Consider the following 24,247-nt stretch of genomic DNA (forward strand, 5'->3'; position numbering starts at 1 on the left):
AGTAGCAGTTACTTGTCGACCAGCAGTGGTTACATCATACACTCCTGTTCTGCTTCTTTTTGTATCTGATTGTATGTGATGCGAGAGTTGTATTCATCAGCAGGTACTCCTCGCTCATTAGCAGGTCAGCTCATCAGAAGTCCCCACCTCCTGCGAGCTGAGCAGTGTAGTTTAGGGGGGCTCTCAGCTGGGGCTGGAGGTAGGAAGGGGAGGGCAGGAATGAGCAGGCTCTGGAGATTTGCCATGTTCCAGAAGATGTGTCTTCAGCCAGACCACGTGGCTTCTGCAGGGTCTAAAGGGCCAAGAGAACAGCTGTGCACTGGGCTAGCTCCCCCGGCCTGAGAAGGGGGCAGGAGAGCCCCAGAGACCATCTCCTGCCCCACTGACACTCTGGTTCCACATCTGCCCGCAGACACTTCGTTCCTCTAAACATCCAGCTCTCTCATCACTTGGAGAAAGCTGAGGCTGGCCAGGCTGCGTCTATGGCTTGGCAGACACTGCCATCCAGAACGGGGTGGCCAACAGCCTGCCTTGGGCAGAGGCCCCGGCCAAAGCTCTGCTTCCCTCTCTCATTCCAGTACATCCCTCTGCCCGTGCTGTATGGAGTCTTCCTCTACATGGGTGTGGCCTCCCTGAATGGCATCCAGGTAAGGCCCTCCCCTGCCCCCCAGGCTGAGCTGATGGGATCAGCACTCCACATCTGGTTGCGTGCCGCAGAAACCCCAGTGCTCGCTTTCCCAGGGCAATGAAACCACAGCAGTGATACCGATACTACCATCTACTGTGCGCCAGTATGAAAAGTGACTACACCAGGCGCTTTATAGGTGTTTTATAATCTAATCTATTTTACAGATGAGGAAACTGAGGCTCAGCATTCAAAACCCAGATCGGGCTGACTCCTATGAGCATTTTACTCAACTTCTCTCTTCTCTAGGGCAATCTGCACAGAAGAAAACATTTTGTTTTGTTCTTTATTTACCGTGAGACACCAGATGTCTTGGATAGCTTGTGCTGCTGTTAAGTTGCATTTGCCTTGAATATGGACAATGTTCACTGGGGCCAGCTCCAGGGCTGTACCCCTTACCCAGGGCTCAGGCCCTCCCCACCGTAAGATCTTGCTATATGTCCCCCTAGACCTCCAGTCCCCCTCCTTTGCATCCTTAAGTCCTGACCAGACCCCACTGTGGCACCCATTCCACCAGTCCCAAGCCCCCAGCAGGGCCACCGGGGTGCCCAGGGCCTGGCTGAGTCTTGCGCTATCCTTGCCAGTTCTGGGATCGCTGCAAACTCTTCCTGATGCCAGCCAAGCACCAGCCAGACCATGCCTTCCTGCGGCACGTGCCCCTGCGCCGGATCCATCTCTTCACCCTGGTGCAGATACTCTGCTTGGCTGTGCTCTGGATCCTCAAGTCCACGGTGGCCGCCATCATCTTCCCAGTCATGGTAAGATGGGCACAGGCTTCCCCTCCTGTGGGGCAGATTCAGCCAGGGAAGGTGTCTACGGGGAGATCCGCCCTCGCCTTCTCCTCCGCGATGCCCAGACTCTCTCGGGGTCACAAAGGCAGGCACTGATCAAGATTCGGGTTGTGACTCCAGGCCAGATGGTGGCGGAAGGAAATGGAGAGGATGCAGAGGAGTGAGGAGGAGGAAGGGTCTGTGCAGTGGGGGGATGCTGCTGTGACAGCCCGCCCGCCCACCGCCACCCAGCTCAGGTCAGGGCGGCTCAGCGAGAACGCAAAAGCCACCCAATCTCCCCAACTCTGGGGCACAATGGAGAAGCGACAAAGAGACCGAGTTCCCAACTGTCAAAATTCACTGAGTACAGGTGTAGATCCGTACTGAATAGAAATCTTTTCATCCTTCAAAGTAACTGAATTTGAAAAGATAAATGGGGGGATGGGGGCAGGGAGAACTGGAATCAAGAGATTTAGAACGTCAGAGTCCAATGTCATCAACATGATGTATGGAGAAGCGGGGGTAAATACATGGGCGTTCTTTGACTTTTCTTGAAATTGTATGTAAATTTGAAATTATTCCAGAATAAAAAGGGAAAAGAAGAAAAGCCAACAACAGTGACCTCTGCCCCTGCTGGGGCATGGGGAATGGGGGAGGGGGGACTGTGGGCTAATGCTTGGGGGAAGCCCTCAGTGAGCCGCAAAGCCAACAGGGCTGGATTAGGGACAGAAGTCAGATTTGAAGTGGGCCCTCCTGGGAGGGCTCTGAGTCAGTGATTCTTGACCCTGGCTGCTCATAAGAGTCACTTGGGAGCTTTTTAAAACTACATGTGCCCGGGCCTTACCCCAGACTAATTAAATCAGGATCTCTTGGAGAAACCCAGGCATTGGTTTGTAATAAGTCTACAGGTAAGCATAAATGTGCAGCCAAGGTTGAAAACCACCAGCCTAGGAAAAGTGATGTGGGTCTTCCCCAACAGTGCCCTCATGGGGTGCAGAGGTATGAGGGGAAAGAACAGTCACCACTGGGAGGTACTGAGTGCTGTCTCATTTAATCTACCCCAGCCCTAAAGTACTACCAGTAACCCCATTTTACAGACCAGAAAACTGAGGCTCAAAGAGCATGTGTGAATGACTCAAGTCACACACCAGAAAGGAGCAGAGCCTAGGTTCATACCTTCCCCGACTTTGATATTTTTTAGTTTACACGCAGTCAAATTCATTCTGTGGTTCTGAGTTTTGACAAGTCACAGAGTTGTGATTTGCACCACCATAGTCATGAAACAGAACAGTTACATCATCTCTAAAATTCCATGTTGTCCCAGTGTAAACAGCCCCTCTTCTCGCCCTTGCCCCTAGCAACCACCATTTATTTTTAGAGCCAGGAATTTTAGACTCCAGGTCTGTCCAGCTCCTGAGCTCTCCCTGCTCCCAAGATGCAAGGTCAGTGAGGAAGCAGTGTTAAATTTGCCTGCATGGTTTTCTCCCTGACCTCATTTCATGGCCAGTTCTTGGTAGTAAGAAGACAGTATTTATAACTAGCTACCTGGACCCGTTGTGTTTATTAAAAAGTCACTGTAAAATCTCCCCCAAAGAGCATGTGTTTTTCCCTTTAATTTGTTTATCCTGAACAGAACCAAACTTTCTAGGCTTTCTTTTAAAAATTCCAGCTATGCGAGTGTGTTTTATTCAGATTTTGTTAGCAGAGAGATGGGCAGCTCTCAGAAACAGGGGCAAAGGGACAGCTACTCTCCAAGTGTGGTCCGTGAATAAGGAGCATCAACACCTCCTGGGAATCTTGGCAGAGAGGCAAATAAATTCTCAGCTCCCCCCGCCAGACCTGCTGAGTCAGACACTCACCTAGCACCTAGCAGCTTGTGGATTAACAGCCCACCAGGTGATCTGATGCCAGCCCAGGTCTGAAAGCCACCCATCTTCAGAATAACTAATTCTCCAGCCCACATCCCCACCTCGCTCCCACCTCAGCCATCACAGGCTCTGTCCCGCCAGGTCACTGGTAGGCACTGCCCCTCAACCGAGGAAGGGCCAGACGACGTGAACCAAGGCGGTGGGAGGTGAACACTGGTCTGTGGGAGCTTTGAGAGGGTTCTAAAGAATAAAGTCGACTGAGGGAGGAAAACCCTGTGCCCAAGTATGAGGCCTTGAGCCCGTGGTTTCCTCTGTACTCTCACCACAGATCCTGGGCCTCATCATTGTTCGAAAGCTTCTGGACCTCATCTTCTCCCAGCACGATCTAGCCTGGATTGACAACATCCTCCCAGAGAAGGAGAAGAAGGAGGCAGATAAGAAGAAGAAGAGAAGGAAAGGGGCCCAAGAGGACAGTGATGAGGAGGTGGGGAGGGTGTGAGGCCTGGGCTGGTGGGAGGGATCAGGAGCCCCGCCCTCCGCTTCTGCCGGGCCTGGCAGGCGGGGGCTTCTCAGGCGGCCTGGAGCCGAGGTCTGGGCCCAGGACAGGAGGAGCTGAGGCTTCTGCTTGTCTTGGTCTGGGGCGCTAAAATCATGTTTATGTGAATGTCCTCGAGCCCCGCCTACCCAGGGAAGGCTTGGTCGGCCTCGCCTACTTTTCCCCATTCCTGGGGCCCTTGGGACCATTATCAACCTCAGTGCAGGCCCCTGAGGGAGCAGGGTGAAGACTCAGCTCCATCGTGGAGGAGGCTATGAGGACTGACCGCCAAACATGAGGGCAGGCCTGGGAGGAGGCGTCTAATGGGGACTCGTTAGTAGCCTGGACTCCTGGACAGGTGGGAGGACTGGGGAACAGGGTCTGCTGGGCCTGCCCCTCGGGTACTGGGAGGTAAGTGGAGGAAGAGGCATGTGACCTCACTGAAAGGGAAGTGACTCCTCTCCCCCGATGCCTGGGACCGCTCAGTTGCCCCGTCTGCCCCTCCCTTCTCCCACGATCCTGCCCCATCTCACCCCCAAAGGCCTCAGGGAGTCAACAGAGCAGAAGCCAGCCCAGAACTTACAGCGAATCACAAAACGCTAGGCAGAGAGGTCGTCTGGTGCAAGTGCTCATTACAGGTGATGAAGCTGTCCCCCACGAGGGAAAGGGACTCACCCAAGACAGAACAGAGCTAAATGTCTAAGAGGGGTTAGGAAAACCACTCCTGACTGAATCCAGTCATTTCCGATACGCTAAGCTGCCATGCCACTCCTACCACCATGGCTGGCTCCCGTTCCCCCAAAGTGACCCAAGCCCACATCCCTGCCTCGGCCTTAAACTGGCTTCCTGGCTATCTTGCCTTTTGCTGACTGGCGACTATTAAACCATCTTCTGATGGTAGTCATAGGCCAGAACTCCCCTGGTCCTTAATTACTGTCCTTTTCCAGGAAGGTAAGAAGCTCAGAATCCCCATTCACGTGTTTTTCATTGATGATTTAGATGATTTGCAAAGGTAGGTTCTAAGAACAAAGAAACTGAGTCTCAGTGCCTTTTAAAAAGACAAATACTTACTCTTTCATTGATTCATTCGGTGAATATTTGAGTCACTACCAGGTGCCAGGAACTGCTTCAGGGGTGGGAAAAAGCATCTCTGGATTATATGATATATTCAATGGAAAAACGGGATTTGATTTACATAAATTTGTCTGGCGTGTAAAATGACTTAACACAGCTACTGTGTGAGGTTCACTCTCAAGTGACTGGTTACCACGACAGCTGAGCCTGGTCTGATGAGTAACGTTCCCAGAAGAGTTCCGTCCTTTCTCGTGTCCTCAGGGGACCCCGGGTGTTTGTGGCACCCCCCCCCCCATTTAGCGTGGGTGTGAAGGGGATGGTGGTTTGCGTACTGTGGATGCATGTATTTTCCATCTTGGCAAGAAAGCCAATTTTGTATTGGTGGTGTTCACCAGCTTTTCCCACTGTTTCTCTCCAGCCCCAGTTCCCTCCTCCCTCAGTTATAAAGATTCCCATGGAAAGTGTCCAATCAGATCCCCAAATCGGTATCCACTGCATTACCAGTAAGTAAAACACATGGTGCCTCTCCCTTCCTACTTCCTACTAAAGCCTCCACCTCTTCCTCAAGGAACTTCCATCTTTAACTCAGAGCTGATGGCCTTAGATACTGAAGGACTCCTGTGCTAGGCAGAGTTCAGAGAGAGCCGGGCTAGAGGAATTGGGACTCCAACCAGATGGAAGCCCCAGGTCGAACCCTGTAGACGTCAGTGATCAATCTTCGCCTTAGTTCAGGCAGACGCCCTGGTTCCTTCCTTACCCCGGGTGCCCCCAGATGCCTGTGACACCACCCGGCCCTCTCTTGCACTGTTTCAGGCCACGTTGATCCAAACATGACCCGCTGAACCTCTCAGGTTTGCCGGTGGTTGCTGAAATGACTGACAGCTCAAATCCAAGGCCGAGTTGTCCCCTGTAGAGAAACGCGTAAGCAGTGTCACAGCGGGACTATAGCTCAGTCAAGGTCCTGGTGGTCGGGCTGTGCTTCTGCGTGGACCACAAGCTCCTCCCACATGCTGAAAGGGAAGCTGCCTGGAAATCAGCATCAGACGCTGCTGATGAAGATTATGGGGTGTTTCACTGCTGTCTTTACCCCCTCCCGGCCTCAGCTCCCTACTGGTGGACAGTCTTGTCATCAAGACAAACACAGTCTATCCTGGGAGTCGTCTGAGATCCCAACTTGAGTCCTGACCCCAGGGCTCCTAATATAGGGCTTGCCACTTTCCTCAAAGACCCAGATCAGGGATCCCGCCAGCCCCCCGCCACGTCTACCTTAGGGCCTTTCAAGGAAGGGATTCCCGTCACTTTCTCCATCAGAAGTACCTCTCCCTTCTGAGTTTCTCATTCTCCTTCCCTTCCCGTCTGTACACTTCATCCCCTTTCTCATTCTTGCCTGGCCCCCACCCACCTCTGGGTGAAGGAATAACTGAACCAGAAGCCACTCATCTCTGAGAGGCCCCTGAATTCTCTTGTGTAGCACTGGCCGTGGGCTTAATAAGAGAACAGAAAGGAGAAGAAATGGGTGAGGGAAGCACTGGGGAAAGAGGTGTTCTCCAGAATAGTTCTCAAACCTGCTCCACATCTGACACTTTAATTTTCCTACCAGGAAAAAGATCTTCCAGTTGGAGTTACTCACTCTGATTCTTCCTTCAGTGATTCAGAACTCGACCGAAGGTAACAACCCTGCGGTAGGCTCCTTGGGTGTTTGGTAAGAGGCTAAGCAGCGGCCGGGAAGGCTGAGGGGCTAGGATTTCCCAGGCTAGCCAGCATCTTAGTGAAAAAGCCTTTGCCGGTCCACAAACGTATCAACCTGATTACTGAGTGTCAAGTAGCAAATGTGTCCTCCTACTGATAGAACATGATTGTAATATACAAAGGTATTCAACTTTGGAAAAGGAAATTATTACCAAATATTAACTAGAATGAAAATTGAAAGTCAACATTGAAAAAAGAAAACAGAAATTAGACATGACTTAAGTATACATTACTGAAAGCCAGGATAAATGAACTTTAAGGATCAAAACATCAGGTACTCTAATACCCTTGTGGAATAAAAAAAACAGCATCGTTAATTAGCAAAGGTCAGAAAAGGTGTCAAGGAAAGCCAACTAAGGCTCAGTGATCAAGTGGAGATAGAAAGTCAAGAAAGGCTTGAAGGCCAGTTTCCAGGAACTCTCATGCCAACAACATGATTCCCTGCTGTTCCTAATGAGAAGCCACCCTCAGAAAAGGTGGGACTACTTGATGATTGAAAACAAGGGTGGCGGGGGGAGGGGTAAAAAATGGAAAAGAGGAATGCAGAGGCCAGAAAGTCTGCCTGTCATTTCTAGGGGAGATGGTGGGGGCAGGCCCGCTCCTACGGGGGGCCCTGAGCTGCACAGGAACCGCTCTGTGCCAGATCTGACAGTGAGAGCACGGGCTACTCCAAGCCCAGAGGCCGCTGCGTCCAGACGCAGACAGCACTCACCCGAGAGAGTTTAGGAAACATGCATGGGATCTTCTGAGCTCAGTTGGAGCTGTTACCACATCGCCAGGATGAGAAGAGACTTATCACCAATAAAGCTTCCCTAAGCAGCCGGCCCAAGGCCACTGGAGTCCAAATTACGTCTCCGCCTGCTTTCTCACCCCACCTCCCCGATCAGGGCTCCTGGGCACTTAGTGCCACTGATCTTTAACATATAAATGTGTTAGAGGAAAAGCACTCTTGTCTTGATTTATTTTCATCTTAAAGTAGCCAACACAAGGCCGGAAGGTATAGCTCGCGTGGTAGAGGGCATGCTTAGCAAGAATAAAATAAACCTAATTACCACCCCCCCACCCCCCCGCAAAAATAATAAATGAGCCTACACAAATTGTTCCAGTTTCAGCTAATGGAGAGAGAATTTGTACCAAGACATTTCTAAAAACCTGTTCCAGTACACAAAGCTCGGGACAAGGTCAGAAATGCAGACGATGTGGTAAGTGGTGACGGCCCCTCGCAGCTACACTGGTGTTTTACCGCATCTATGAAAGGAGATGGAAGGAAAGGCCACTAAATAATGGGATTCTCTCTTTGAACAGTGGGGGGCCACAGTCAGATTCGTGATCCAGAAAGTTCACATTGGCAGCAGTGTAAAAAATAGGTTGAAACAGGGCGAGACCAGTCATGGCCACAGCTGAGGGCCCAGCAGATGGGACACTGCTAGTTCCAGCGATGTGCTAAGGGTTTGAGAGCAAAGACAGAGCTCTGTGCACTGCAGCCCTGCTCTGGCGGATAACACTGAAAACACCGCAAACTAGATAAACCATTCTTCCTTCCTTCTTTTCCTCGTTCAGCATCACCCTGCACTTCAAAATTTCCTGTCCGGCTTCGCCTGCCTTCAACTACGCACAGAGCCCGGTCTTCATGGTGCCGCAGGTGAAGATCGAGATGGAGTCGGACTGTGACTTCACAGACGTGGACAGATTTGCAAGAGACACTGATGGCGAGACAACCCTCTAGGTCGGAGCTTCCCCCAGGTGGGGCACGATCTGTCCTCATTGTGAGCTTCTGGGCCAAAACCATTCACTTTTCTGAGCCTGTTTCCTTATTTACCAAACAGAGGGAGTGATTTCGCTTGACAGAAAACTGGAGATCTGTTGACAAAAAGTACTGCTTACGTGCAAAGCCCTCCGCTTCCCTTTGTAGTTATGAAAATAACTAAAGCTAAATGTTACATCTAATTTTAAAATGCAGTCCAGCATAGAAATTATAACATTTCTTTTGAAATGAAAAAAATGCTTGCCTCTTAAAACTGTAGCTAAGATAAAGGGGCAATAGTCAATTTTTCTTTAAAACAAGTATCAGCTAAGATTTTTTTTTAAAGCTTAGATTTTAAACTATCTAGATGGTCTTGAAAGAACTGTTAAAATACTTGTACTTCAATAGACCAAGTTTGGAAAATTTGTTTTGCAATTCTGCATATTAAGAAATGCTAAATACGTCCCCTTTTCTCTCCATCTCATTCAGTTTTCTAAGGGTCATATGAAAAGTTTGAACTATCTGCATTATGGGTCTTACTTCAGCACAGAAGCGTGACTCAGTCTTTCCCAGATTGAAAGCCAGTTCTAAAAGTCTGGTAGTGAAAGAACCAACACATTTGAGTGGATATTTTTAAAACAAAATAGTTCTCGTTAAAGTGAAATCTCAAATCACATAGTCAATCAACAAAATGATCCTTTAAATTAGTATCACTGGTTTTTCAAACCCCAACTCACATTTCTTTATGCATTTGGGAAGATCCTTTCTGCAAGTTTTCAATGGCCTGCTTTCCAAAGTCAAACCTGCAGTCACACGAACACTGCATGTTAAGCAGGGCTAAGTGGAAATTTTGAAAGATTATACCTCCACAGTACTAGTCAGACTAGTACTTTAAAGGAGTAACTGGAAGCCAATTGGGTAGATTTAAAACCCGTTAATAATGAAGCAGACACTTTTCCTCATGAAACTTAAGATCAGTCTTTTTATCTTCAATCCATATTTAACAAACACCAACCATGTTTATTTACCACCTATGGTGTGCCTGACAGTCACAATGCATCTGACATTTACCTTCCCCAAAACAACTATGGATTTGAATCTTGATTAAATCACTTTGGTTACAGTTACATTTACTCAGGATGACAAATGGAGGTGCTTCTTCTTTATTGCTTTCTGTTTTTTAAAGATAATTGACTGTAGATCCTTAAACACCCTGAGTAAGGAGACACTTAAATTGTAATCCCCAGAGTCAGTGCAGTGCCTGATCCATAGAAAGTTCTGTGTTTATTAAATTAAATCTCAGAGCTCCTTCCAAGGAATACTGCATGAGATAAAGCTCTAACCCTCTATAACTTCTACTGAGAGCAGAATTACTTAGCTGCTCCCTAATCCAGAACGATTGCCTGAATATAAGTATAAATTCTTTATTTTCATCTGCACCAGTTCTGGGAGAGCTAGCAATCTACCCTTAACATTTCTGTTTTAAAACCTGGCTGACTACCAATAGCACTTTGTCCAGACGGAACTGTAGAAATGTTATGGATTCAGGACTAAGTGTGCTTGATTAATCAAACAAGCTGGAAAACTACAATGTTAATTTTTTGTTGCTGTAAATTGATCACTGTAATTTTCACCTTACATGTCATTTCTATCTTGTATATATATATACGTACACACACAGACACAGACACACACACACGATCGCGGGTGCCCGCACGAACATTTTAATATCCATAGCTTTTAACAGGTTGACATATTGTTCCTTCTCCATGCAGGTCAGTACTTTTTTCCACTTGTAACTACAATTCAATAAAACTTAATCCTGTCTGCTCATCTTGCTCCGTGATTAATCATTTAGGTAAGTCAGCAGGCACGTCTTATGGACAGGAGCTATTCCTCACTTTCAAAAACATCTCTACCAAACTACCACCTTCCTTCGTCTCCAGAAAACTATCAAAAGTACAAAGGCAGCTGGCAGAGGAACAAGGATGGAGGTTCTCCTTTCTCTCTTTGCCTCCAGCTGCCCGGAGCAGGGGCTGCTTCTGCCTTCATGAAAGCTACATACCCAGCCCTCGACCAGAATCCACGGGCCCTATCCTAGCCTCAAATGTGCCACAGCAAATACCTCAGATCTGTGCAATCAAACAGATGCTTTAAACATACACACACACACACACACACACACACACACACACACACACACACAGAAAAAAAAATGTATGGGGGAGGGGGCACTTGGCGAAATATATCAAGAAGTCCTGTGTAAACTGAACACATGGTGTAGAAAACACTCAGAACAAGAGTAGCCACTTAAATGAGTCTTACAGATTAAGGTCCTGGCTTGGCACCACCTGTTGGGATATAAGATTAAAAGGACTAGGCTGGTTTCTCCACAGCTCTTTAAACCGATTTGTTTAAGGCACAGGACTGGGTGTTACCAAATTCGGAATATGTAGACTGATTACATCCGATGAGAAAAATTAGGTCACAACAGGATAGTAGCAGGAAGAGACAGTATTTCAGAAACTCATTCCATACAGTCAGAAGTGTTTTATTTTAAAAACAAACAAACAAACAAAAAAAAACAAACCAAAGTGAAACGAAAAAAAAAAATCCTTTAATCAGAAAGTCTGACTAAATTCAGATTTAATCCAAACTCTCAAAAACCGATCAGGGAAAGCAACAGGTGCATCAGAGGAAAGCAGGCAGCTGTTGACAGTTCTTTGGCGGAAAAGCAAGTTGCATACGTATATAAGCTTCGCTAATGATTATCAAGCCCAAGTTTTGTTTTTCAAAAACAAATCTCAAGATACACTGAAGAGACCAAACAGACAAGCCCAACAGTACAAAAATATGATAATGAAGGATACAGGAAAGGCCATATATGACAATACACATGAGTAATGTGTAAAATAAGCCCTTCAATCCTAGAAAACTCAAAAGAGGAGCCCTCAGGAATGGTGACATACATAAAACAAGGGCGAATAGCGAATGGAACCACCCTGAACATTTTCCCCATGACTAAGCCACAGAATGACAGCTTAAGAGACAGGTGGTTTTTCTTCTGGTTTTCAATCAATATGTATATAAATGAGGGTAAATTTCTTCTACTCAGTTATCATCATTTCTTCCTTTCTACCTTTTCCGTAATTTTCTCTAGCAACATTTTTTCTTTGGTTTGACCAGTTGAACTCAAAAGGTTTGGAACCTAAAGTGAGTATCAACTTATTACTGGAATAGCACTTGGGAAATGCAATCCTAGAAAAGGCAAATTTTAACTGAAGTGGACTGACAGAGTTACACAGCCGTTCCCAGTGTGACCATGCTCCCCACACTGTGAATTGCAGGGTCAGTGGCTTCTCTTGGCTAGATCACATGACCCAGCATGACAGTGGCGTGTTCCCTGGTGAGTTACCGCAGGGCTATGTGCACAGACACCCATCCATTTTAAGCTTTCAATAAATACAATGTTTTAAGCCACTTAAGTAGAATAAATAGAGAATATTGCATTTCTGCTGGCCTGGTTTTCCTCTTGAACTGGCTTGGAGTGCTCTTCATGATACAGAAGACACAATTGTTAATTCCTTGCCACTCCGACCTCCTTCGACTTCAGTGCATCCCGCTCTTCAAGCCTCAGCACTTTTTTTGCAGCAATAATGGTATTCTTCATTAGCATCGCCACTGTCATTGGACCAACACCCCCAGGGACTGGAGTGATGTAACCAGCTTTCCTCCTGACTCCTACACAGAAAGACAGGCAGATTGCTTTAACTACGGCCAAGGAAATGTATATATTTTAACATATCATGGAAGAAGCATTAAAAGAAAAAGCAATAATATACATAAGCACCTTCGTAAGCCTCAAACTCATTTTTTAAAAAATCACATCTACATTATTCAAGAGTAAAGGCTTTTAAACATACTAATAAAATAACATGCATATATAAGAAGCAAGAGTTGTTCGATGAATACTTATACATCTAAATAACCTGTAGGGGGAGAGTATAGCTCAAGGGGTAGAGCGCATGCTTAGCATGCATCCAGGGTTCAACCCCCAGCACTTCCTTTACAAATAAGTAAACCTAATTACCTACCCCACCCCCACCAAAACTAACCTGTAATTTACCAGTCATACTTTTCCTCCATGTTAAATTAACTTAAAAAGAAACATCTCAGTAAGTTAACTGCATGAGATGTATAACTGTAATAAGTATTATCTCAATTAATACATACTTAAAATATTTTCGTAATTTTACCCTATGTATTTACTATATTTAACTATACTGTTTGCCCAAAGCACCAAGCAGAGTAATTTTCTGAAAAGTGAAAAGTAAGATTATTTTTAATCCAATCTAAAAGGAAAAATACTTGGATAACCTAGGCTTCAGTCTGACTGCTTGAGAAGAAACAGAAAGCTAGAAATGGGATTATCAGTATTAAATTCAGATTCCGAACTGAAAGGCAAAATCTACTAGCAAATTCCAAACTCAGGAATATGGCTTTTCTCTGGACTTTTAACATTCTAGGTCTGTGATCTCTCCTTTCAATATGAAAATGAGAAATCTATAACATTTTTTAGGAGACTTAGTGGTTTAGGAAAATCACCTTATTAAATTTTCAGGCTTGTTAAAGGGCTTGAAGTTGTTTTAATTATTAAATAATCCTAGGGGAAAAACCAAATAATTTCTGAAAACTATATATCTGTTCTCCATAATTTGATGATACAAACACCTAAAATAATTCGATGATGACTATAATTTTAAAAAAGATTTCCCTTAATTCTCACGGAAAGCATTCCAAATGGTATGACCAAGGTAACATAAATTTAAAAGTTAAAAAAAAAGTAATCTGTCGTAAGTGTCCAATATAGTATTTATTGATTTTTTTATTTTAAAAAAATTATACCATTTACCTTCAAAATCCACATCTCCAACCAACTTGGGTTTAGCAGTTAAAGGATCCTGAATTCTATTTATTCCCACATCAATGACAGCCGCTCCTTCCTTGATCATATCTGCGGTGATCAGATTTGGAACGCCTAGAAATGGAGACAGAAATGATCGATGGAGTACTGTAAAGAAGACTGCACCTGTCAGATTCTTATCTAATTTCAACTTCAAGAGACCTGGAAGAATGAATTAGCTTGTTTTACAAAAACCTGTTAAAAAAAAAAAAAAACTATCAACCAAGGAAACATTTAAACTTGATATAGTAAAAAGAAATATTTTGAGCCTGTAGAAATAACATTCATCCATCAAGTGTCTAATGGAAGGCCAGAAACCAGCATGCCAACCATAACTCTCCCCTCCTCTTTGTAAGCAGCCCACGTTAACAGTCCCAGGGGGATGATGACCGGAACGGCAGCGTGGCAGGCGGTCCGTCTTCACCCTCCGAGCGGAGGTTCTTCCGCCCCCTCCCCGGTGCCCTTACCTGCAGCGGAGACCACAATGTCCGCAAGAGCTGTGTGTTTCTTCAGCTGCTCCTTGGGAGTGTATCGGTGGGCTATTGTGACAGTGGCATCACCTATGATTAAAAAAATAGACGTCTTGGTTTCTGAATCAAAGCTGCGGTTGGATTAGATCACAATTAGGCAAACCAAGGTAGAAATTAAATATCTCTTAAAAAAATAACTGACTCGATTCCTGTGCCATATTTTCTGGGCAGCCAAATGCATTCTTTAAAAAAAAAAAAAGATATACTTATGTGGAATCTAAAAAAAAGACAAATGAACTTATATATAAAACAGAAACAGACTCACAGAAATAGAACACAGACTTGTGGTTGCCAGAGGGGAGGGGTTGGGAAGGGGTAAACTGGGAGTTCAAGATTTGCAGATACTGACTGGTATATAGAAAACAGATAAACAAGTTTGTACTGTATAGCACAGGGAAATATATATATATTCAATATTTTGTAATAGCTTACAGTGATAAAGAATATGAAAATGAATATATGTACATTTATGTATGACTGAAGCATTGTGCTGTACACCAGAAATTGACACATTGTAAACTGACTATACCTCAATAAAAAAAAAAAAACCAAAAAAACAAATACTCAATTTCTTGTAATTTTACCTGTTGGTCCTAGCTCTATCCTTTGGTGTTATATATAATTGGATTTATTCCTTATCCTACTTAATAGCCTTTCTAAACAAAGCATCTCTAGAATTACTCAAGGATTTTTCTTAAAAGGATGATGAAAGCTATCTGGAAATATTTAGCTTTGCCATTATTTCTGATATAATCATGTACGGTCATATAATGATAATCACATACGCTGACTCTGATTTGAGACTTTTTCTCAGACAAATGAACAGGGCTCGACATGATGACACATTATAGTCATATCAGTTCAATCCTTTGCAATGGTCTAAGATTTTTTCTACCACATATGCAGAATAGGACACTAACTCTGAATCAGTACTGCTTCCAACTCTCAAAGCCGTAACTAAAATTTCGAATTGCCTACCGCCATACTTATGCTCAAAACTCAAACTGACTTCTGAGGCTTATCTATTTCTGAACTAGCGCCATACTACATAAATATAAATAAACTCTCAGGTGACACTGAGTACAGCTTCTCCTACAAAGATCCCAAATACCTGTTAACAAAATCACAACAAGTACATAGTTTACCAGAGTTCACACTTCATACATCCACCGGGAAGTCTTTCAAGATGCTCACATAAAGAAGAGGACACGCCTCTGAAAGCAATTTCCTTACCTCCAGGTCGCTCATGTGCCCCATCTGTGTGTAGTAACATTGCAATGGGCATTCCGACATTTTTTGACCTTCCAGCCACAACCACATTCTTTCCTAGGGTTGGAATACCTATAAAGAAGAAATATATTTGCATTTAAGATAGGGGCAGATTATCTTAGAAAGAGCAGCCCAAGAAAAAGAAGGCTGATGGCCCAGGATGTGAATCTAATTGTGACAAAGAAGGAAGTCACCGAGCTTACTGCCTCATCTGTCAACTGGACTATCACTTGCCACACACAGTGAAGGCTAAAAGGAAACATTCTGTGAGCTACAAAATATTATATGAATGTGCATTATCACCACTGTTAACACTGAAGTCTCCTTCAGGGGTTTCTGGAGTAAACAGCAGAGACAGTTGTAGGTAACTGCTAAGAGTTAGGCTCTGCGGAACAGGACTAGGGGATGCAGGGCAGAGTTTTCATTCTTTGCTACTGTATGAATCTTCAACATTTGCAAGAACTGCTTTTGACCTTTTTTTTTTAAAATTTTGTTCTTCTTATTGGGGGGAGGAAATTAGGTTTATTTATTTATTTGGTTTTAGAGGAGGTAGTGGGGATTGAACCCAGAACCTCATGCATGCTAACCATGTGCTCTACCACTTAAGCTATAGCCTCCCCGCTGCAAGTACTGCTTTTAAAACACTAAGACAGACATACAATTATGGGATATGCCTACCAGTTCGCTTAATTATTTCCCATACACCCCATGGAGTAGCCGGTAACATGGAATACTGGTCCAAACACATTCGCCCTACGTTAATTACATGAAAGCCGTCAACATCCTTGTCTGGAGAAACAGCATTGCAGATCCTTCTCTCATCAATGTGCTCTGGAAAAGAAATCGGAGCAGTGGTTTTAAGTCACCGTTACGTAGTCAGCATCTCCTGACTCCAGCTTACCTGGTTTGCCAAAAAAAAACCGGCTCCCCTTCTACAACTTGCCCCCATGACTTGCTTCTTCACCTGTGCATCAGAAACATACATCCAGCAAAGCCAAATGCCAAGATCAAAGCCAGTGTCCCCTTGTACAGCTGCTCCCCTCCACTGTCCCTCGCACCAAGACCTCAATACCAAGTCAAGGAGTAACTGGTGCCCTCAGTAGGTCTGTCACAAATCTAGTAACATACTCACTCAATCTTGAGTTTACCTCCCCTTGAAGTCAAATCCACACGATGGGCCGGTTGTATAAAGTAAACAGCCCTCTCCACTCCTCAGAGATCACTTTAAAGGGTGGTGTCCAAAACTCACCTGGAAGAGGCAGCTGAACAAGGAGGCCATCTACATTACTATCATTGTTTAGTTTACTGATTAAGTTCAACAGTTCTTCCTCTGAAATTGAAGCTGGTTTCACAATTGTCTCACTGTTGATTCCTACAAGAAAATTCCAAGGTTTAAAAAAAGAAGAAAAGAAGAGGCATCTGTTGAGAAACGCTATGTTGGCCAGCCATGTTCACACCCTCCCTAGTAGCTGGAAGAGCTGAATCAGCTCACAGGGAACCTTAAGTAACTTCTAAAATACGGACACTAAAGAATACTGGCTTGATACTTTCTATACATTATTCTACATAATCCTCATCAACCTCATTTTACAGACAAGGAGACTCCAAAGTCCATGTTCTTCCCACTGTACCATGCTATCTCCCATCCCGATGTCTTAAATACTCACGGCGTACTCCTCTCTAGAGGTTCTAAAAGAGGTTTTTCAATGAAAAGGGCAAGAGGCCTCAATCCTCAGTGATGAAGAATAGAGTATGCCAAGGGCTCCCAGACTGGTAACACTGCCCAGACACACCAGGGGCTTCACAGCCCTTCGGAAGGGTGGGGCATGCGGTGCTTACACCCCTGACCCACAGATACGCGGGCAGACACCCCGCTGAGCCTACCCCACTCTGGCCTGCAGCCACACAGAGTCTGCAGCATAGCAAGGTCTGGAACACAAACCGCCCATCACTCAGACCTGTGCCTTCTGCATTCAAGCCTCCAACCACTTTTTTTTAAAATAGATTCTTAGGTTTATTTATTTATTTTTAATGGAGGTACTGAGAGTTGATTGAACCCAGGGCCTCATGCATGCTAAGCACGTGCCCTACAATTGAGCTATACCCCTCACCTCAACCACTTCTGAACTGCATGATCTAATTAGCTTTGGAACCAATTGCAGGAGAAATCAAAGGTTATTTCAAAGAAGTCGGAGTCATTCCTTCAAATCCAAGACTGTGTTCTAGGCCACATCCTTGAGGTTTCCTGGACCAATGCTCAAACACCTCAGACAAAGACACATTATTGCTCAAGGAGAGCAGATGTAAACTGCGTTGAGGGTCACCTAACAAAGGTTAAGACTAGCACAGAAACATTCCAGAAGACACCACCCTCCCTAGTCTGTAAGCCTCCCCCACCAGCAGCCTGATTTCTTTATGACAAATATTTAGATCCAGTCCAATCACATTAGCCTCCTCTGCTTGGGTTTTCTAATAAGAAAAAGGAATCAGAAATCACAATAAAATTTGCCTTGGATAAGTGAACAGCAGTCAGGGTCTGAGGCTGACACATACCCACATCGGCAGCCGCTTTGGTTTTGTTGAGGACATAGGAGTGACTTGCAGGATTCTCGCCAACCAGAACCACGCTCAGGGACGGCCGCCTGTTGCCAGCCGCCACCCACTCCTCCACCTCCCGCCGCACTTCCTGCTTGATCTGCTCGGCAAGTTTCCTTCCAGAAATGACAACAGCTTCATCGCTGCAGAGGGCAACAGTCACAAAGACCAACTGCGTGACTTTTCGTAGACAGTAAAGATCGGACTACAAAGAGGCGGAATTAAATACCCAAAACTGCGTGGGGTCGGGGAGCGGGGGACTGGAGGAAGGTGGTCAAAAGGCACCGCGGGCCCTCCTATCCACAGGTTCCCCGTTGGATGATTCAATCAATCATGGATCAAAAATACTCGGGAAAAAATTTCAAAAAGTTCCAAAAAGCAAAACTTGAGTTTGCCCTGCACCTGGCCACTATTTACATAGCATTTACGTTGTATTTACAACTATTTACATAGCATTTACGTTGTACCTACAACTATTCACATATCGTTTACATTGTTATGGTACTATAAACAATCTAGAGATGATTTAAAGTATATGGGAAGATGTGCATTGATTACATACAAATACTATGCCGTACATACAAACGTTTTATACAAGGGAGTTGAATATCTGGGAATTTTGGTATCTGGGGGTTCCTGGAACCAATCCCCCTCAGATACGACTGTACAAGCTTCCATTTGTGAGATAAATAAGTCCTAGGGATGTACTGTATGATGTGATGACTGTAGTTAACGCTGCCATACGATATATAGCAAAGTTGTTTTGAAAGTGGATCTTAAGCGTTCTCATCACAAGAATTAATTTTCTTTTCATTACATCTATATGAAATGATAGATTTTAACTAAACCGTTTGTGGTAATCATTTCACTATGTATGTAAATCAAACTATCATGCTTTACACCTTAAACTTATACAGTGGTTATGTCAATTATTTCTCAACAAAATGACAAAAAGAAAAAAAAAACACGTAAAGTTTAGATTAGAATGCATGGTTCCTAACCTGAGGGACAGCTGAAATCTGAAGGGCGGGTTCAAAGTGGCACATCTGCGTCCAGCCACATATTTAGGAGGATAAAGCTGATTGAAATATTACGATCATTAATCTGAACCTTGGAGGGTTTAAGTAACTGACAGCTAGTACCTGACAGAAGCTGGGTCTTATATCCAGCTCAGTCTGAATCCAGAGTCTAGGCTTTTAACGCTATACCATCCTGCCTCCAGATCACTGACAAACTGATAGGCAAAAAAAAAAAAAAAAAAAAAAAAAAAAGGTTTTCATTGTTTTAATTTTGCATTATTTTATCTGATCCCTCACCACTATGAAGTTAGTTTTTCCTATATGTTTATGTGCCATTTGTGGTTTGTGTTTTGCCCACATTGTTGGCAACCAGTCATATGCTTCAAATCATTTCCCAGTTAGTTACTTGGCTTTTAATTTATACATGCTTTTAAATATATAAATTATGTTATGCAGTTAAGCCAATAGGCAATACATTGGATAGACCTCAAATGCCTACCACTCCCCACAGGCCCTCCTGGAAAAGACTTTCCTGGTGAAGAACAGGGATTGGGGTGGGTCAGGACTAGGGAGGTCCCATCTCGCAGGTGGCAGTGTGCTCTACCCTGAGACCCCAACGCCCATCCGCAGCTGACAGATCAGGAGTGAGTATCTGATGCCAAGGTAACTTCTAGGCTGGCCAGAGGTCCCGGTGGTGCCAAAGCTTATGCAGCAGGAGCAGTGGTAGTGAATTGAACCAGTAAGAGCTTCTCTCGGAACTACATTCACATGCTAGAACCACAGGGACGAGAAACTGCTTGTTGGAGGTGAGGCAGTGAGAAAACTCAGGGTCTAGAAGCATCTCCAGTTCCCCAAAACATGTTTAAATATCTGAAAGCCTCTCTCTCCCTAGTAAAAACTGGTTATGCACCACTTCCTGGATTCCAATGTGGAAGATCCCGGGTTTTCTTACTTCCACACATATCCTTACAATGAAGTTTCCATTACTTAAAGAAGGATAAGCATTTGTTCCTTAAGAAAAAAAGACTCTGCTGAAAACAAGGCTTTCCCTTTAGGTTTTTGTCCCCAGTGTCGTGAGGGATGCTCCAACCTCAAGAACAATGACGCATACAATTGATTCAAACACTGGAACAATCTGTGTCCCCTTACAGTATGTATTTAGTTCTCAGGGATAACATCAGGGTACTGGATATCTTGTCTGGTCAGATATAATTCTCAAGGCCACTGTTAATTAAAATGGAACTTTACAGCTTTAGCAATGTTGAAGCCTTGAATGCTTGCTTTTCACTTGCTTTGTGATTTAATACCTACTTTAAATGAAAGCTCAATGTCTCAAACATAATGCAGTAATTTTACAATCTAAACCTTCTATTAATCTGTATTTGCATCTTTCGAGGTATTAAGGAAACATCACAATTTTACAGCAAAACCAAATGCTTCTACCCAGATTTGATGTGATGACACTAGCATCGTACAAAATATGTAATAGCAGTTCATATATATTCATGGTATACTGAGGAACTGAGGACATGTTAATATCTACAAATCCATTTCAGGGTTGGGGGGGGACTTCGTTCAAAGGGTATTTGCTGATACAAATACCCCTGGCAACGTTCTTGATCTACAGTAATACCAGGAATACCTGTCCCAGGCCAGAAATATATTCCCAGTCCTAGAACAGAAGAGAATAAAAGACTACTTTAAGCAGGCTTAGGACAGTCATTTATATTGAATGAAATAACTCACATAAAGTGCCAAGTACATGTAGTCACTAAAAATTAATTTCTAACTCTCTTCCGTTGGTTAGATTTATACACATACATATCCTTACTATACAATATATATATATATTTATCTATTTATACACTCATAAGGATATCCATACAAATATTCAGTGCGAAGGACTTAGATTGCATTTCATTAAAAAGTTCCTTTTAAAAGCAGTAAACTTAAGATAAACAAGTTTATACTGTACAGCACAGGGAACTATATTTGATACCTTGTAGTAGCTTACAGTGAAAAAGAATATGAAAACAAATACATGTATATTCATGTATGACTGAAGCATTGTGCTGTACACCAGAAATTGACACAACACTGTCAACTGACTGTACTTCAATAAAAAAAGATTTAGAAAAATAAAATAAAAGCAGTAAACTTAGAGAAAATGGTACCAGCACATCTGGCTAAGCATGATATAATAAAGACACAGGGTTCTGGGAGAACTTGGTGTTCCAAGCTCCAAAGGCAAGTTCTGGATGTTATGCCAATTTACTTCAAAAAAAAAAAAAGTCAAAGAGTAGCAAGAACCAAAACAGAGCCACAATGCAAGGAGTTATCTTTCACAGCATAACTGTGTTGTAGCCCTCTTCTGCATACAACTTTGCCAAATGTGAAACACAGTCCTCCAAGGCAACTCCCTAATTGCCTAATTTCCCAACATTTTTTTTTTTGCCAAAGGGCGGATAAAGTTACTGCTACTCCCAAAAAAACAGAAATGGAGATAGATCAGTCCTACAGGGAATCCAAAATTTATTAGCCATATTAGCTAACACTTATTTACAAGTGCTTTCACAAATGTGTTTAGAAAATTTTCCATTAAAACTATGAATCAACAGCCTAGAAAGTCAAGAGGTCTGTCCAAATAAAATTCAAAACTGAAATCCAAGTCAGCGGCGTCTTCACTTTCCTCCTAATTCAATAGTTTACAGTACTGTAATTTCCCATGAAAATTTAGTATGGGGTGCATTTTACAATTCATGATGCAGTTTTTTTGGAAAGAGTGCTGTTATCGACTAATTAATGGAACCAGCAATGAGTGAACAAAGACACAAAGGGGGATGGAACTAACATGTACTAAACACTAGGTATTTTGCTAAGAGTTTTACATACATTAGTGAGTTACCTTAGGACTATTGTAATAAGTCTGTTACACAGAAAGGAGAAACTGAGGACAGTATAAACAAAATTCAACACAAAATTGTGCCCCCAAAGTCCATTTTTTCCTATACCCCATCTACACTACAGTACTATCTCTCTAGCCATGAAAACTCTCACACCAAACAAATAAATACATGCAGACTCATAGTTTCATAAAGATAGTTTTAAACTTACCAGCCAGCAGTAATTCAAAGTAATACACTGGAACCCTGAATACCATATGTACTTACTACCTTCAGAGACGTGGAAACCTACATTTTCATTTAGGAGAGGAGGTGAAAGGAGGGCATTTGTCACTGGAGAGTGTGAGCAAACTGGTCCAGTTCTTTAGGTGATGAATTGAAGGATCTTTATAAATCTCTTTTCAACCATGAAAGCAACAGGTACATATGGCCAGAACTCAGGGAGAAGAAATGACAGCAATGAAAGATGGGGCTGGAAACGTAGGTCAGGGTCAGACTAAGGAAATCCTCTGAGGTCTTCTTTCAAAAACTTACTAATCCCCATCCTGTGCTCCAACAGCACCTTGGAAATGTCTCTAATAGTATTTTTTACACTGATTGGAAATTACACACGTGTTCTGACCCTTGACACGTACGCCAGTGCCACTAAGGAAAGAACCGTTTTTCCGATCTCTGAAGTTGCACAGCCTAGCACAGTGCCTGGATAAAAGGGGCTGCTGTTTCAAGGCTTAGGTCTCTGCAGTGCAAAGGTTCTAAAGATTGACAGCAAAGAGGGCGCACAGGTTTAGGGAGAGAAATCACAGCTCCTCCTCCACTCCCACCCATCAAAAAAGATTCTTCAATCTAGGTTTAGCGTGGCAGTTCGAGGTCCAGAAAGATCAGGAGATACTTATTACCACCCTAAGAAAACGCAAACAGAGCTTTCCCTCTCCTCCTCCCGGGTGTTTACTCCCTCAATTTACTTGGCCTGGCACTAACCAACTCGGGATGGGCTGACTCAAAGTCCTGCTGACCACAGCACAGTAATCCCCTTGAGGGGGAAAGGGGCAGGTTGAAGAGCAGCGCGCGCCACATCCACGTCGGGGAGGAGGAGGAGGAGGGAAGTGCTGGTCCTGGGCGAGCAAGGCTCGGGGATTTCGTCAGACTGCTCCAACCCCGCTCCGCCGCTAGGGTTCCGGGGACGCACGGCTCGCAGAAGGCTGCTCACTCAGAACTCTTCCCAGCGCTCGCCAAAGCGGCTCCTCGGCTTTCCCCAAGACAGCTCCTGGCATCACCATGGCCAAGGGCGGCCGGTGACCTCCGCATGCTCCCACGTCAACTGCGGCGCCCCAGAACCCATCTGCGCCTTCGCTCCGCACCGTGGGCCCGTCCCGCCAGCTGACCGGCCTCGAGACAGGGCGACTCCCCGAACCTACCGGAGACTCGCTCCTTCCTAAAGGCGGGCTCCGGGTCTCAGCCCACCACCCCGCGGAGCGAGGGCCCTGCTGGCAGCCTGCCGCCACGCTCGGCTGCCACGTCGCCCCGCCACACCCCTCTCGGTGGCCACCACCGCCCGGGACGGAGATGCTGGGGAAGGGCGTCCCTGGGCGGGCACCGCGCTGGGTTCTTCTCGGCTTTCCGCGTTGGCCCAGCTCCCCAACCGTCTTACCGAACTGCCGAGAGGTGGAAGGGGCGGGGGAGGAGGCGGAGGCGGAAGCTGCAGCTCTGTGCCGGCCGGAGCAGCCATGTGGCCAAAGTAGACCCGAGCGACGCTGCAGCCATAGCCAGCGCCGGGAGGGTCGCGCTCGCGGGCAGCCTAGTTATACCGCCGCCTCTTGGCAGGCCCCGCCTCCCGCCGGCACCCACTGGTCCCTGCCGCACTCCTCTTGAAGTCTATTGGGCCGCTGGAGCTGAAGAAGCCAATCGAGTGTCTTTATTAAATGCAAGCGAAGACCAGTAAAGCCCTGCTTGTGATTGGCGCAAAAAGAGCCAGGAGCGAGACTTTGGAAGGCTCGGAAGAAAGGTTCGGAGACTGGCTGAGGAAGGCAAGCCCCTGCCACATGCAGCTGTTGTCAAGGAAGCCAGGCCAACTGGAGTTCGGTCATGTGTTTCTCAAATATATGAGCATCTACCATGTGCCAGGAAATATAAAGAATGGATAAAAAGTTAGGCAGATGGAATAGCAATGAATAAATGAATAAATGTAGAAGAATGATGGAGTTAGAAAATAACTATTTGGCAAAAATCATACTAAAAATTGATTCAGAATCAATGGCTGTCAAAGCAACTGGGTGAAGTTGGATGAGGAGTAAGTTATTTACATATAGCTTTGCCAGATCTTGCAAATAAAAATACAAAATGCTCAATTAAATTTGAGTTTTAAATAAATAACTTGGGAGGGGGGGTCATATTTTAGCAAAAAAGTATTCATTGGTTATCTGAAATTCAAATTAAGCTGGGCTTCCTGTATTTTATCTGGCTGGCCACCCTATTTGCATAATCTCAAAGTATGTCTCCCACAAAGTATTTTTGTTAATAGCAAAGGGGGGAAATGGCACATTTAC

General features: G+C 44.6%; 2 protein-coding genes across 2 annotated transcripts in view; one reads left to right on the forward strand and one right to left on the reverse strand.

Moving 5' to 3' along the window:
• SLC4A5 (solute carrier family 4 member 5) overlaps nt 1–10,258 on the forward strand; it is an 88,844-nt gene extending 78,586 nt beyond the window's left edge. Inside the window, exons 22-27 of the mRNA XM_032497879.1 lie at nt 579–647; nt 1,270–1,443; nt 3,652–3,807; nt 5,351–5,435; nt 6,533–6,600; nt 8,242–10,258. Coding sequence (XP_032353770.1) covers nt 579–647; nt 1,270–1,443; nt 3,652–3,807; nt 5,351–5,435; nt 6,533–6,567 — 519 coding nt within the window. The 3' untranslated portion in view covers nt 6,568–6,600; nt 8,242–10,258. The remainder of the gene's footprint in view (nt 1–578; nt 648–1,269; nt 1,444–3,651; nt 3,808–5,350; nt 5,436–6,532; nt 6,601–8,241) is intronic.
• Nucleotides 10,259–11,020: 762 nt separating this feature from the next.
• On the reverse strand, nt 11,021–23,506 carry MTHFD2 (methylenetetrahydrofolate dehydrogenase (NADP+ dependent) 2, methenyltetrahydrofolate cyclohydrolase). Its single transcript, XM_006176138.3, has 8 exons — nt 23,353–23,506; nt 17,741–17,925; nt 16,437–16,559; nt 15,866–16,018; nt 15,152–15,259; nt 13,856–13,948; nt 13,338–13,463; nt 11,021–12,166 (listed from the first exon to the last, which is right to left on the reverse strand). Exons 1-8 carry the CDS (start codon nt 23,463–23,465, stop codon nt 12,003–12,005), a joined length of 1,065 nt encoding a protein of 354 aa, XP_006176200.2. The 5' UTR covers nt 23,466–23,506; the 3' UTR covers nt 11,021–12,002.
• Nucleotides 23,507–24,247: the final 741 nt, after the last annotated feature.

Source organism: Camelus ferus, chromosome 15, assembly GCF_009834535.1.
Source record: "Camelus ferus isolate YT-003-E chromosome 15, BCGSAC_Cfer_1.0, whole genome shotgun sequence".
NCBI lineage: Eukaryota > Metazoa > Chordata > Mammalia > Artiodactyla > Camelidae > Camelus > Camelus ferus.